Raw genomic sequence first — 16,409 nt, 5'->3', positions numbered from 1 at the left:
TTTGCAAACATTAAATAATAATCATAAATAAGGCGAGTCACACAGTAATAAAACTCTATATTAATAAATCACAGTATACATTAATTTCTACAAAACTGCATCATATAAACAAGAACAAAGACAATTTACAAAAGTATGTTAAAATACTACTTTTGTGGGGGTTTTTTTTAAACAAACCGAGTTTGTTCACAGAAATCTTTTTTTTTTTTATGTATAAAAACAGGGAATGTAAATCAGCCAGTTTTCCTGCACAGTACATTCAGGTACAATCAATTGGCAAAACATCAGCTTCAGATAATTATTTCTATAAATAACTTGGGTGATTTGTCCTCTTCTTTAACAATTAAAACAAAAATGGAGAATAAAGTGTCCAAGCTAAGATTAAACAGCTTTAAAAGATATACAGCATTTCAGTACAGAAAAAACGACAGAAAATGAGATGATGGTGATTATCAGGTACAACAAATAAATATCTACACGCTTTAACTTATTTTCGGCATGACATACGAAGCAGTGACTTCAAAGATTTCACATCGTCACTAGAATAATTATAATCTTTTAAGAAAATACAGCATGAGTACAGCATGAAAACGTAAAACCTGAAAAAACATCCTTTAACAATTTTAGCAGCAGTATGTTAAATTAAAAAATAATAAAATAATCAGGGGTTTAAACCAAGGGTTGTCAAAGTGTTTTTTTGTTTTGTTTATTTTTTTCTTCTTTTGTATCAGGAAGCCTTTTTGAAAGAAAATCTAAAAAAAATAATAATAATTACGCTCAGATCCAAGTATTGTCTGAGTGAGGTGGACTTTGTCCTCTTCTGAGAGAACTAAATGTAAATTCTGAGTGAATTGAATCATCTGTGAGTGAACTGACAGACCTCATAGTGAATCTTCTAAACTGTATGTAAACCAACTGACCTTCAAACGAATCACTTCTACACTGAGCACATCGACTACAAGCAAATCGACTCGTTTGCAAGAAAGTTCACTAAATGCAGTGTACTTTACACCAGACGTGATGCAAAAATAAAAATGTGAATAAAAAAAATGTAACTAGTTATTATGAAATCAACTCACCTATAAGCAAATTGACTTAACTGTATGTGAATCTACTCACTTTAAAGTGAATCACCTTTACAGGGAGCGAATCAACTCTCTCCCATAAGCAAATCGACTCATCTGCTCGGAAATGACTCAAACCCGCTGTGCTTTACACACTACAGAAATGAACTTGACATGTGATCCAAAATGTTTTAAACTAGTTATTAACCTCATTCCCTGAGTGCCTGAGGATCTGTGTTTATCATGCTCTGGTTATTTTCCGTGATTCTGTTCGTACTCTCTAAAGTTTCATTTCACTTCTTGTACCGCTGTATTAATCACAAAGGAGTGAGAGAGTCGTATGAGGAAGTTTTATTGGTTAGTGACTCGTTTCAAGACATCTAGTGTGAAATGAAACCAAATGCATAAAAAAAAAATAATTCCTTTTGATTCAGACTGAGGTTTGCATTTCACTCCAAACTTTTCATTCTGCTTATGTACAGTATGAGAAACTGGTAAGGTATACAAAGGTCTCCCAAAATTCTGGACCCATGCGCAGAAAAACTTATTTAAAATGATAAGTTTCAGCTAATTCATGGTTTCTGGCGTTGCAGTACTTGTGTTTACAAGCATGTTGAAGCCCAAATATTCTGACAGAATACTGACTTCAGATCAGCACAAAGAGAAAAAACAAGTGGCGTTCAGTGCGATGCTGTTTATCTTCTATTGTTAGTTTTGAAACCATTTTGGTTCTAAAACCTAAATAAAAATAACAAGATTTATCTAAGGAAAATGCCTAATGATTTAAACTTTTGGCCACTCCCATACATCACTTAGGTAACGATGATGTCATTTCCACCACGGTGACCTCCTGACCTCTAGAAGCCCCCCAGAGTCCACTGTTGAGAACCACAGGTTTAAACCACCCTTTAAAACGTCACAGGTGTGCCATTGGGCTCTGTTCCTGCTTTATCGCTTTCACAACTCTAGTTAATTTTTTGTTTGTAACGTTAAAATCAAAGTTTGCTCTTGATCCGGTCACAGCCCCAACTGCATGTCGGCAAAGTTGAAAAAGTTCTCGACGTCCTGCGAGGCTGAATTTTTGTTCTCAGAAACAAACACCTGTGAATTATAACAATAAAAAAACAGACAAGAGTGAAATTCCTGCAAGTGTCAATATCTGTTTGAACCAGTTATCGCTTATGATGTCATGAGTGTGTGACTTGAACCACTACCCCAGTGCTAGTGGGTTTCTTGACATAAAAGCAACTGCGTAGGAATTTACGAAATTAGAAAAATAATGCTCGCTGTTCAATATAGGAGTTGTATATCCTTACATAAAGTTTATTATTTTACTAGAAGTGCACTCTCTGAAGTGTTTTATTCTTCTTATACATCAGCAACATGTCAATCATGATTATAGCACACCATCTACTGAATCAGCTCGTCAGATTACTGAGTGAAATGTTAAATCTATCTGTGCTCGAGACGTTAATCACTGACACTGGAGACTCCTTCAGTATGTGATGATGAGGACACGCCATTCATTACGTGACCCAGAGAACCGCTTTGGCAATGTTTCAACTGATATTATAAGCCTCAACACAAGAACTTTTGGACCTTAGGGCAAATTAGAGGAAAATTTTGAGTTGGAGGCGTGTCCTGATGACATCACTAAAATCCTTTTGTAATACCTTTGTTCCTTTGAACACCTCGTTAGCGATGGTTCTGCAGCCTTCCACTACAGCATCTCCGTTCAGCTCCAGAGCCACAACAGGGCCTACACACACACACACACAAACACACACAGTAACCATTAAACCAGGACAGGAATCACTCAGAAACTTAGTTTTGTAGAAAATAATCCTCATGTTTTCCTCTTCATTTAGTGCATGTATAAATTTAACACTCTTCACACACTTTATCACACACTTCTTAATCCACCAGCTACACTACGCACATAAGCTAAGGATGTTAAAAAAAAAGTTTACCGGTTAATAATTATCACATACGTGTATAAACCTCACAATTCAACAGAGGCGCAGATGATTCAACTCCAGATGTGACCACGCGCGAGGATGAAACCCCACGGCTCATATCTGAAACTTTCCACGACGTCTTGCTGACCGCAAGTTCTAAGCGTTGTCGTCCTTGCTGTAGCCTAAAAAAAAAAAATGTCCGAGCCATGCTCTTCTATAAAAACGACCCATGGCTCCTGAGCAATCAGACTCGAGAACTCGCCCACGCTGTGGTGCAGCCATGACATATTTAACCCGGACCCACCCATTGTTTTTGTTTTTCAGGTCCTGAATGTGAGTGACTCAATCGAAACTCTATGATCGAACCTCAATTTCCTGTCTCTAACCTGCTTTAAAGTAGGTGTGATCCTACACAAAGCATAATTTTTTTTTTTTAAAAACCATCCATGGTTACGTGAGAAATTACTGTGGTTTCAATGTGTCAAATCTAAGGCGTCTCTGACCTTTAGTCGTCCACTCGGTGAGCTCCTCTGCGCTGTTCTGGAAAACTCTGCTCACGTCTTCGGGTCTCATGGACACCTCTTTGGTCTGGATCAGGACGAAGCCCTTGGCGGTCGCCTGCACGGAGACACAAACACACGACTGAAATATGAAGCCCTGTAACCTTCTTCATATCTGACTGGAGTAGTGTCCAATACTGGGTTCGTTCTTGGTTACTATAGCAACTGTTCCTAAAACTAGGTCAGTGAGGGTTCCTAAGACTGGGTTTGCTCTGTTACTATGGCAACCTTTACAAAAACAGGATTTGTTCTCAGTTCATAAAACAATTATTTCTATAACTGAGTTTGTTTTCTGTTACTATGGCAACTGTTGCTGAAATTGAGGTTGTTCTCGCTCATCATGGCAACTATTCCTATAACTGGGGTTGTTCTCGGTTACTGGGGCAACTGTTGGTGAAACTGGGTCTGTTCTCGGGTTACAATGGAAACTCTTCCTATAACCGGCTTTGTTCTTGGTTACTACACTGACAGAGGTTTGTTTCCTGTTAAAATGGCAACCTAACCCAAAACTGGGTTTATGCTTGGTTACTATGCCAACTACTCCTAAAAAGGGTTTATTCTCGGTTTCTACGATACCTGGGTTTGTGTTCTTGCGGAAGCTGATCTAAAAAATTGGTCGGTATTATTGGTTACCATGGTAACTATTCCTATTTCTGGATTTGCACTCGGTTACTATGGCAACCATTCCTGAAACAGGGTGTGTTTTATATGTTACTACAGCAACCCCTCCTGAAACTGGGTTTGCAGTCTCGGTCACCATGGCAACGATTTCCATAACTGCGTTTGTAAACTCTGTCAATTCTAAATTAAATGTTAGAATTGATGACGGAGTTTCATTCTGCTGAATAAATGACATCACGCCGTAAGTGAGACTAAAATAAGGAAGTATCTAATAAAACACTCAGTGTTGTGTGATGAAGATTATTTAACTCTAATAGCACACCCTGAGGTGTTTTGACGTGTTTTCTTTATGATTCTGCAGCTACATTCTTTTTGCGCTATTATATCTACACTTGATGTTTCATGAAACAAGTCAGTTCCTGTTTCCTCTTCTGTTATAGCAGCAATAAACACATAAAATTTTCCCTCACCAGAAACTCACTGATAGTGTAGATGTCGGGATCAAAAATTTGTGCTCCCCTGACCATCACACACCTCCAGTTTCAACATCAGCCACACATAAGCGCCATGATCCAGTGTCTGCAAACCTTTAGCCAAATATAAGCAATAAAAAACCTTCATAATATGAAACATGAAATAAAATATGTTGCACTACGTTGCCCTTTTAATGCACTACAGTAAGAACTCTACATATGAGTAAGTAAGTGAGTGCTGCATTTCTCAGCAGGAGTTAAAACGGTTATATTTAGACCCTGAAATCGTTGCTGTACGTTTCCCCTTTTGATGAAAGCTTCCTGTTAGCAAACACAAAGACAAGTTCTTTTAGTGCTCAAGGACACTCATGAGGCTCAGCACTGTTTTTATCTGGTGCGTATCAGCGGGTATAAAGGGGTGATGCGATGATACAGTCCCCGACCCCCCGCCCTCCTACTATAAAACACGATCTAGCAGCATATTGCTTTTTTAAAATTATTTTATAAATGTCCCACGTGTAGATTATGATTTTTTATTATGATGACACTGTTGTTTATGAATGGTTGCCACAGCACTGAATAGAGCTGTTAGTCAAAGGCAGACTGTTGATTCAATTCGATTTGACTTTAGTGCATTGTGATTTTTTGATTCAGTTCGAGAGCACTAATGTTTATCTGATTTATTTCAAGCCTCTTCATTTCTTACAGGTTTTAAAGTATTAAAAACTACAAAAAGTATCTAATAAACACAAAAAAACACTGTGTATCGTGTGTTATAGATTGTATAAATGTCATGTTTTGTACAAATTTGATTTGTTTTTTCCCCTTGCCAGTCATCTGTTCCATACTCCAGTCCAGTTGGTGGTAGTATTGTACCAACCGGCCATAAAAAAAAAAAAAAAAAAGTGGTAGTTTCACAAATTACAGAGACTGATATTTTCTTCTAATGTTGTGGTCCTTTTTTAAAAAAAATTGTCAATTCTACAACATTTCATGTTTGTTTTATGTCTATCCCAATAATTATTATAATAAAAGTATGAATCGATTCTGAATCTAGTACTGAAATTGAATCAAATTCATTGAAATCGATTTTAGGTTCTGAACTTCTTAGAGCTTGCATTTGCATTTTAGCTTAAGTTATCTTGGACTCAAATGCTGGTTTCGCGACGGTTTCCCAATCAGTTCATTTGGAGCGCCTTTCTGAGATTTAACTTTAGACATGATTAATTTGTACCGTGTCCAGGTACAATTGCCCCAATCCCCACCCACCCAGGGCAGCATAAACACAAAGAGAAGAAGAAAAAGGAAGTTATACTACTACTACTGTCTAATATTATTTATGTTTCGGATATATCAAAATGAACCAGACTTTGGGGTCGAGTGTTCTCAGAAATGATCCCGGGGCCTTGAAGTAAAAATGCCTTCAAATCTGCCCAGATATGTGGTTATCAGTCCAAGATCTCTGCTACCACTAGAGGAGTGCCTCAGGGCTCTGTGGTAGGACCACTCCTGTTTATTCCTTATCTTTCTCCCTTAGGAAATATTTTCCGACATTATGGTGTCCATTTCCACTGCTACATCGATGATACTCAGCTTTACACCAGTGTTAACCCCTGAGATCCTTCCAGTGACTCTTACTGCCGGTCTCCAGGACATCATGTCGAACAACTATCTCAAATTAAATGCTAATTAGTCAGAGATGCTGGTTTTACGATCCAAATCAGCAAGGTCTAAGATGGGTTATTACTCACTTTGGTCCTGCCCTGTTACACCCAATCTAAAAGCCCTGGAGTAATTTTTGGCAACACCCTGTCTTTCAATATACAGCTTAACAGTATCTCTCAATCAGCCTTTTTTCATCTGCATAAAATCGCAAGCCTGCGTCGGCGGAGGCAGAGGTCTTGGTCGAGGCTCTCGTTAAGCCTTTAATTAATTTCTGTAACTATTTTACTTTTTTAAAATAAAAATGCGATGCTATTATGCAATCAGAAATGTGAGAACATACACATGTTAATCCAGTTCCATTGGCTCCAGGTATCTTATTGTGCTCATTTTACAATTCTTTTATTTCCATTTTAAGCTTTTATACAGCATTGCACCGGTGTACCTGATCACACCATACGATCACTGCCCCCTGCTTCAGCTGGCCTTTCATTAGTATCAGGCTTTAATCTTAATATGACGGGTGCTAGATCATCCTCTAGCGTGGCACCGAGGCTCTTGAACAAACTCAGTCTTAACGTTCACACTTTATTTCTGAGTTTAAAACAGCTGCTAAAGACTCATCTTTTTTAAATGATTATATTAAATTTAGTGTCTGTTCTATGTATATTTGTATTTCTTACTCATATTATGTACCTATTTTACTTCTAGATGTGGAATATTAATTGATTCATTTTATTTTATACTATATTTAATCTTGTTGATCTTCATTGCCTACTATTTTTTACTTTTCATTTATTTCACCCTTAATTTTTAATTAATTGCTTTTTACCTTTTACGTCCAATGTAAAGTGTCCTTGGGTGCTTGAAAGATGCTTTTAAATAAAATATATCATTATTATTATAACAACGATATTATATTCATGTCACCTTTGATGTAAATATCTGTCAAGTGTTTAATTAATTTAACAAGTTAATTTATGTCTTCCCTGGTATATAAAGACCTTTACTTTGAAAAACATTATGTCAGACATAAAACACTATTACAGTTAAAAAGTGTACACTATAAAGGTATAAAGATGGCTTTTATTTCCAATAAACTGCACTAACTTTTTTCTTATTCAGATGATCCTAAACAGTGGGCTAAATGATGTACTTCTCAATTAAAAAAACAAACAGAAAAGGCACTCTCTCTCTTTCACACTGGGTGTGGTAAATAAGGAAACCCAGTGTGGTTAAACATTTCAAAATAAGATGACCTTAAAAAAAAAGAAAAAGTTTTTAATAGCTTCGAGGCCATTTGCGAGACAGAGTAACATGAAGTTAGACGTTCCACAGGAGACGATGGAGCATGTGACGATCATGTAAAGACACGTTTAAATTTAAGTTTAGGTTTAGAATGTTAAAAGAACGGCTGAGAGTGAGGGGGACGGTCTAAACGAGGAGCGAAATAAGTCTAAAAATAAATAATGGTCCTGTAAGAGGCTGAGAAACTTTCAGTCAGTCAACTGCTACTAGATTATTACCTTTAATTATTAAGCAAATGATTTAGTCTAAATAAACCTTGCTTATATAACACATCTATTTATCATCCTTGTTAATTTTATTCAGGGCTTTTAAGTTGTTTTTAAATCAATTAATTTACTACTAATCATTTTTACTAACACTTATTCATTTTAATACATTTCAAGGGATTCTTTTTAGCCACTGCTATTAGCCATTCTTCTTTACACTGATTTTTTTCATACCCATTTGTATACATGATCGTATATTACTCCAGATATTTTAAAGCTTAAAAATGAGGTTTGTAAAAGTATTCTGACAAACATGAATCTCTATTAACTTCAAATCAAATCTGGGTAACAGATCCTTTAGTTTAGAAATAAACCCTTGACATTAGGTTGTGTATTATTATCAGGTTTACGCCATTTAGCGGACGCCATTATAAAGAGTGGCTTACAGAAGAGCTCTCAATCAGAAACACTAGGTCCTTAATGCTAGGTCATACATTAGACTCAGCATCCAGACATTCAAAGAAAAAAAATTAACAATACAACACAAACTCATAAATTGAAGCAATTAAAATGAATCGTTTTAGGTTAAAAAGGAAAAGAAATGGAGGGTGGGATGGTCAGTCTCGTAAACAGACATCTCAAATTTAGCATTTGCTTATTATTATTATTATTAGTCGTAGTAGTAGGGATCTTAGTATTGGTAGTAGCATTAACGTTAAATTTTATTGGACACTTGTTCTGGCAGATAAGTGAGTTAAAAAAAAACGTCCACTAATATTTTTCAGTCTTTACCCTGATCTCTCTTTTCGTGCTCCAAGCTGCCAGTGCTCTTGACCATTTATGGTGATTTGTGGGCGTCGCTGTGTATGCGAATGAGCTATGCTGGGAAGATGCTCACAAGGGTGCTGAAGGAAATTTCTGAAACTTTAAATGTGACAGATTTTGGTTTGGCTTACAAAAAAAAAAAAAAAAAAGATTTGTATAGCATTTAACAGTTTCAGTTTCTCTTTATTATTTATATCCCTTACCTCATCGATGAGTTTCCGAGCATTCGCCGTGGTGTAATCCCCAGCAAAGAAGACAAACAGGCAGGACTCCTCGCTGTCCTTCCTTCTCCCTCCCCTGGTCAGGGGGACGATGCTGCGGTTCTTATCAGCGGACACACGGACGCCCTTAAACTCCGACTCGGGATCAGGAAGTGGGACATGCTCCAACACGGCGGCGTCCTCAGCCATCAGGCTCCAGTTGTTCTCTCCTGAAACGGGTGTGAAGTCGTGTACATTGCTCCAGTTGTTGTTGAAGATGCTCAGGCCTGCGTCCTTGAAGTGGAAGGCCAGCTCGGGGTAATAGTACTGAAAGCAGCTAAACTTCATGCCTGTCGAGGACTCAACGATGGGCTGCGTGGCACAGCATAGGAACACGTCCATTTTCTTGCAGTCCCTGGTGCGGAACTGTTGGCACGCTACGACGCACTTAACATCTCTGCAGTCCCGGAAGAAGACGCTGCCTTTGACGGGGCCGAGCACGATGCGGCAGTTGACACAGTCATCGATAGTGACCGTAGCCGAGTGGTCGAACACGTAGATGTTACAGTTTTCGCATTCTTGGATGACGAACTGCTGACCGTTCAGTTTTCCGGGCAGGCGGCCCACCGTGGTGTCCTTCAACCCGGATAGCGTGAAGTCTTTGGGGTCGACCTGCATGACGAGAGAGACGGAAACCATCAGCAGAGCAGATTTAAAGGTCACCTTTTGTTTACCTTTCAAACAAGGTATCAGGTTCAATCTCAACAAGAGATGAGAGAAAAGAGGAAGCTTTTCCAGGCATGACTAAAATCCCAGAATAGACTGCACATAATTATCTCACTCAGCACCAATGTGTAAAACTAATCCAGTCTGAATGGGGTTTAAGTTTGGGTCGATCTGATCTGATATGGAGCATCAGTATCAGGACTGATCCTGGTCTGAAGAGCAGACAGAAATTTTCCGTGTGAACCCGCTATCATGCCTTGATTTTCCTAAATATCGGTCACATGAGGTAATTGAGAACAAAACCTGGCAACCTGTCAGAACCACCGCTGGGTGACATTCTTAAAAGATTACATAATCTATTTAAAGCTAAGGCAGGAAGTACCTTTAAAAGATGATGCATGGCGTTGCCAGTTCCACATGAATCAAACCGAAACCCTATGTGGTTGAGGAAAATTTGCATGACTTTTTAGTGGGTGTTAAATGACAATTGAGATTTGTATCTGATGTTTAAGCAAGATGAGTAACAAAAACACACAAACAAACTCAGAAATGGGTCTTTAACCAGGTGGGTTTGACATTTGAGAGTGTTTTTTTTTTTACTCTTTGAGATGGAGAAACGTCTACCATTTCAGTCCATTTTACTACAGGAGTTCCCCTTAAGGAGTTCCCTACAGAAAAATGGGGAAAGGAGAAGGAAAGAGAGGAACAATAGGAAATGTTGGAAATGTTGAGGAGACAGTGAAAAATGTTTTAAAAAACACGACAAAGTAGACAGAATTTGATAAAAGAGGATTTTAGAGAAAGATGAGGGAGATCAAGACCAGAAGGTGGCGGGGTAGCAACTTACTGGATAGCAGCCGCCTTGAAAAAAAACAAAAAAAAAACAAACCAAGAACAACCACCAGTTCTGAGTTCTGGTTTAGGATCGAGTTTTCACTTTGACGTGAAAAAAGGCGAGGAACTAATTACTCGATCCTAAACCGGATCTCAGAGGTTGATTGCGAACAATCTGTTGTGCAAATTTGTGAATTCCACTTGGCGAATCACAGGACTGATCGAGTCAAATGCACCTCATGAGTCACTGCTTTAGGAAAATGTTATGAAAGACCTACATTTGATGCAGATTATCTGCTCCATTTTCAGGTCTGGACCATGTCTCGATTCCGACACGTTCATTAGAAACTGTTTGCACTTATACGACTCCTTGTTCTACAACTGGTCCAATCATTCCGTTCAGACACGCCCACAATGCTTATAATCACACCAATGTTAACAGCACTGACCCAACCTAAGACATGCCCTGGACAGGACGGTGTCCAGGGTCTTCTCAGCCAATTAGTGCACTTCTGCTAAACAAGTTGTTGTTTTTTCAACATGTTCTATATATTTTTAAGGTATTTGGACAAGTAAAAAATTTTTTTACAAAATGACTTATTGCCCCTTTAAGGCGACGCGGTCATGTCCCCGGGATTATACAGTCCCACTGGGACATTACATTAGACGTGTGTTTTGGACACAAGAAGCCTCATGTCGCTAATTAGCGCCATCTATTTTTAGAGAGCTTAAACAGGAGGCTCATTATCTCTCTCTCACACACACACACACACACACACACACCTTTTCCCGTTTGTCCCAGCTGTACTGTTTGGGTTCCTCTTGGTTACCGTTGGTGTTGTTTCCTTCCGAAGCGTTATTGCTCGTCGCAGTAGCAGGATCTTTATCCGGGGATTTTCTCCGTGATTTCTTCGAGAAAAAGCACCCCATGTTTCCAAAACCAGCACTTAATTTTAAATAATTTTCCAAACCAGATCCGAACACGACCTTTCGCTCTGTCCAACCGCGTCAATCTAACAAATCACTAACGCCCGTAAAGCAGCGAGAGCTTCCCGTTTCGCTACCGCGCACACCGCCAGCCAATCAGCATCCGCCTTCAGTGCACTCGTGATCATCCTTCAGCCTCATTTGCATACCGCGTTCTGATTGGATGAATCACGAAGAACTCAAGAAAACCGTTTGCCCCGCAGTACACCAATGACCATTTTTTAAAGTGATTCACTGATTCGACTCATTACAGTGATTCGTTTAGGATAAATGGGAATTTCTAGTCTGGGAAAAAAATTATATGGTTATTTCTTGTCAAATTAACATTATCAACATTATTTGTTGTGAAAGGTTATGGAATTTCAAAAGAGTTCTGGTAAAATATTTAAGTACGCAGTGATTCATTTTTAACCAAAAATGATTCATTCAAAATTCAGTGAATTCGTATGACTGACATTTGTTTAAAACATTTGAAGCTGTTTCTTATCAAATGATTTGAAATGAAAACACATTATATTCAAGGTTGTTTGTTATAAAATGAGATATTCTATGAAGTGAAATGTTTTTAAAAAAGTTTAAAATAACTCACACCAAAGGTTCAACATCGTGGTTCAGTTTATTAATATTAAACGTTTTGTTTCATTTAAAAATTTTCAATCACTTCCCATGAATTTCTGAAACGCACGTAAGGTTGTATGTGCAACATTTCTAACTTTAAAAGGTTACTTATGTTTAAAATGAAAAAAGTTTTTGATTTAGTATCCTAATCCATGTAATGATTCGTGTTATTAAAATTATTCATTTAGGTTAAATGGAAATTTCAAATATGCCAAAAAAGTGTAAGGTGCCCCGGTCATCCTAAAAGAATCATTTTAATGACTTGGATGATTTAAAAATGAGTCACTTATAATTTTGACATTTTACCAGAACCTTTTCCACATTACAAAACTTTTCACAACACATAATGTTGATAATGTTCATGTGATTAGAAATAACTTTGTACCTTTTATTATTTTTTTTTTACAAATTTGAACTTCATTTTCTTCATTATTTCTAAAACAAATAGTTCTGGTGAGTGAAATTAGCATTTAGGTAATGGTAATCCATGTAAGGAATATGGATATCTTCAACACTTTCTTTACTTTTACTTTTATTCCACCTTTTTAGTTTGTTCAATTCATTAAACTTCAGTCTCCCGGTCAGGGTGGTATCCTGGGAACACTAGGTGTGAGACAAGATTGAAATGGGACGTCAGTCATCTTAAGGCCACATGCACACAAACGTTCATACTCTCATTCACACCTAGGGTCAATTTAGCATAACCAGTCCGTCTGTAGTACAGGGCGGAAACAGAAAACCCCAGACGAAACCCACAAAGGTTAAACCAGAGAGTGATCTCGTGACCTCATGACTGAAAGATTTTTAATGATTATCTTCTAGCTAGGTCTTTGAAATCAAGTCCAGACATTTTGGTATAGACTAACCCTTAGCTCCACTATTCACTGATAGAACACTTTGTGTATAGTGGGTGGAAACTATTCAAGGATATGCTCAGACCACCTTGCTAGGGATCCAGATTTGAGTAACTACTTCATAGCAGTTTGTACATATAAATAATACATTTAAGGTAAATTAGGTAAATGTTTGCATTTCCTTGTAAATTTGGGACTGTGTATGCATTTTTTCACTTACATTTAAATTCATTTGACTATTTGAATGATGAAGGTATAATTTTTTTATAATAAATTCAAATGACAGCAGCTCTTGGAGAACGAATAGAAACCAAAAGCAATGCTTCCACACGAGGACTCCCACGCAATAAGAGATGTCTGAAACTCTTTATGGTTTCGATTGCAACAGAGGAGTATTTTTGGCCTTCATTATGCACGTGTACAGGTTCCTAAATGCCGTTTGAGGTGCTTATTGCATTGCTTATGACCCTGCTGCTTTTCGAAGAGAATACTGCAGTGACAAAGCCTTTAAAATTTGTGATTGATGCCCGAGTTAGATTCATTTGTTTATTGTTAATTTTTTTTTTTGTTGTGTTGTTTTGTCTTGTCATTTGTTTTGTTCTAGAAGCCCTGTCACTAAAACAAATTCCTTGTACGTGCAAGTGTACTCGGCAATAAATCTCTTTCTGATTCTGATCTGATTCTGATTGCTAAAAATATATTTCAGTTGAGCCAAGGTTTAGTAACAAGGGAGTTATCATTTAGTAATGACACATGTACATAACTCAATAAATGATACTTATTTGCTCTCTGACTGCAAAAGGTTTGAGATGTATGACTAATATCATATCCTAGCTTGTGGATATTTTTTTAAAGCAGATGATCACAAACAATATGTTAACAGCAATTCAAAATGACGTTTCAAATCAGTGTGTCTGTGTGTATCTTGGATCCTAAAAAAAGGAAATGTCACACGTATAAAATGAAGGAAGTTATGCAAGCCTGTTCTTGGAATTCCAGAAGCGTGTGGAATGAATAGAAATTCCTTGGTGTTGTGTCAAGCTTGTCATGTTGTGCAATATTTCCTTCCGTCTATGTTGTGAGCTCAATGTGAAGAAATGTTGGAAATAATTGGGTCAAAGGGTTTATTATACACACATACTGTACACACATTAACACTAAAACCACATAGGTTTTGGATCCCTTTGTGCCTCCAGGGCAGCTCTGGCCCTCAGTCCGTGGCTCCACAGGGCCTCTGGGGTGTGCTGTTCTGTCTGGGGTGAGGCCTCACTGGCTCGGACTTGTTTGTCCTGTGCATCCTATGGGCACTTGATCAGATTGGAAGCTGGGGAGTCTGGAGGCTAGGCTTGGATGCTACCTTGGGCTCTATGCCTGCTGTGCCCTGTGCGCAGCAAGTTTTGGGTGTTCTGATACCTTTCTATCGCGGTTAGCATTAACTATATACAGCAAATTGTACTGCATAGTCTTTTCTGTAAGAACAGACCGGATGGGCTGGCCTTTGGCCCCCACGGGCATGGGTAAGCCTTGGGTGCCTATGATCCTATAATTAAACATCAGTGTTGTTCAGTTGACGGGGCACCAGGATGGGTCAGACAGGTCCGGAAGGCAGAGGGAGTCTGGATCACTGGCAGCTCGGGAACGACATGTGTAGCTCGACAGAGAGAGAGAAAGAGTGAAAGGGGGAGACAGGGGGAGAGAGGAAAGAGAAAGAGGGGGAGAAAGAGAAGAAGAGGAGAGATGGCAGTTAGGTATGGTCACAGTGACACAAAGTATAATGTGAATGTATATTAAAGAGTGCAAGCAGAGACTAGGGCAGGACTAACTATGACAGCATAACTAAAAGGGAGAGCCAGAAGGAAACACAAACATAAGGGGTTCCTGAGATGTAAAGCAACCAATCACCTCACCGTCAGCAAACCTGAGTGATCAATGAGAGTGAGGAAGACAGCATCTAAACATACCAGTTCACCATAATACTCTACGTCCATGAGTCCCCCAGATCTGCTCCTTTGCCTAAGGATAATCTATTTATAAAAATGCTTGATTAAATAAATAGGTTTTTAGTCTGGACTTAAACACTGAGACTGTGTCTGAGTCCCGAACACTATTTGGGAGACTATTCCATAACTTTGGGGCTTTGTATGATAAAGCATTTGTTGCGTTGCATTTTTATGGAACAGAAAAGCCATCTAAAGTTACGGTGTGATCTAAAATTTTACTCCTAGCTGTATGCGGTCCGATGACTAGAACTTCTGTCTTATCCGGATTAAGCAGAAGGTTAGAAGTTAATTAGCATCCAATTTCTTATGTCTTGCTCACATCGCTCAACTTAAGTAAGCTGATTTTTCTCATCAGGTTTTGCTGAGACATATAACTATGTGTCGTCAGCATAACAATGAAAACTAATACCATGCTTACGGATTATGTTGCCCAGAGGAAGCATAAAAATAAAGAGGACCTAAAACTGAACCCTGCGGAACGCCAAACTCCACTAGAGAACTTGATCAGCGTACCTACATAAAAAAAATAATCACAGAGCTCAATTTTTACTTTTGTGATGAACTTAAGATTAAATAAAATAGATTTTAAAACTATGTATTTGGTTATCTGACTTTTGTTTTTATTAGGGTTTGAATAAATCCATTCAATGGATTAAACTCTGACCTGTTACTCACTAAAAAACTTTATTTAATTCATATGTCATGTAATAAATATTGCAATTCCAGAAAGTTACCTAGTTTACCTGCAACAAGTTCGATTACTGAAGCAACAAGGATAATTTTAAGGGTTAGATATTAAAGGTTTACATCAAGGCTTTAAATTCATACCATTTGGCTGACACCCTTATCCAGAGCAACTTATTTTATCTTATTACACACCTGAGTAGTTGAGGGTTAAATGCCTTGCTTGGTGGTGCTGGGATTTGAACTTGGACGAATAGTACTCATGTAAAAGGAGAAGTCCTCTATTTTCTTGAGTAAAAGTACAGAATTACTAACTTTAAAATTTACTTAAGTATCAAAAGTACAGGGGTTCTATTAGCCTACAATAGCATTCTCTCTCTCTCTCTCTCTCTCTGTCCCCTTCCTATTACGTTATTACGTGTGTCTTAAAGCAAAAGGCAAATCGTGCAATTACACATAATAGTCAGCAGGTTGCAAAATGCCACAAAGAAATGTAGTAAAGTAAAAGTGCAGATACTTGCTGTACATTTGAGTAGAATAAAAGTAAAATCTATCCTTTAATAAAACTACTCAGGTAAAGTACAGGTATATGAAATATATCCTTAAGTACAACAATTTATGTTGTAATTTATGTTAGGTCTCTCTGTCCTGTCTCTGCTAGCCAGCTAACTAGGCCTCTTGGTTAGCTAGTTTAGTGTCTATGTTAATTTATGTTGTAAATTTATGTTGCATGTAGCACCTTGGTCCTGGAGGAACGTTGTTTCGTTTCACTGTGTACTAACTGTATATGGTTGGAATGACAATAAAGCCTACTTGAACTTGATAAGAA

General features: G+C 37.9%; 1 protein-coding gene across 1 annotated transcript; it reads right to left on the bottom strand.

Moving 5' to 3' along the window:
* Nucleotides 1-40: 40 nt before the first annotated feature.
* rp2 (RP2 activator of ARL3 GTPase) lies at nt 41-11,497 on the bottom strand. Its single transcript, XM_053499085.1, has 5 exons — nt 11,221-11,497; nt 8,881-9,549; nt 3,526-3,640; nt 2,738-2,823; nt 41-2,165 (listed from the first exon to the last, which is right to left on the bottom strand). Exons 1-5 carry the CDS (start codon nt 11,365-11,367, stop codon nt 2,082-2,084), a joined length of 1,101 nt encoding a protein of 366 aa, XP_053355060.1. The 5' UTR covers nt 11,368-11,497; the 3' UTR covers nt 41-2,081.
* Between the last annotated feature and the right edge of the window lie 4,912 nt (nt 11,498-16,409).

The sequence above is a fragment of the Clarias gariepinus genome, chromosome 6 (assembly GCF_024256425.1).
Source record: "Clarias gariepinus isolate MV-2021 ecotype Netherlands chromosome 6, CGAR_prim_01v2, whole genome shotgun sequence".
NCBI lineage: Eukaryota > Metazoa > Chordata > Actinopteri > Siluriformes > Clariidae > Clarias > Clarias gariepinus.
Note: the sequence above shows the minus strand (reverse complement) of the source record. Positions and strands in the feature narration are given on the sequence as shown.

What these genes read in the sequence shown, in the direction of transcription:
- rp2 (XM_053499085.1), bottom strand. Translation starts at nt 11,367, where the DNA reads ATGGGGTGCTTTTTCTCGAAGAAATCACGGAGAAAATCCCCGGATAAA. An exon ending in CACCGAGTGGACGACTAAAG is followed by an intron (nt 2,824 to 3,525) that starts GTCAGAGACGCC and finishes GTGTGTGTGTAG; the next exon opens with GCCCTGTTGTGGCTCTGGAG. An exon ending in AGGTGTTCAAAGGAACAAAG is followed by an intron (nt 2,166 to 2,737) that starts GTATTACAAAAG and finishes TATAATTCACAG; the next exon opens with GTGTTTGTTTCTGAGAACAA.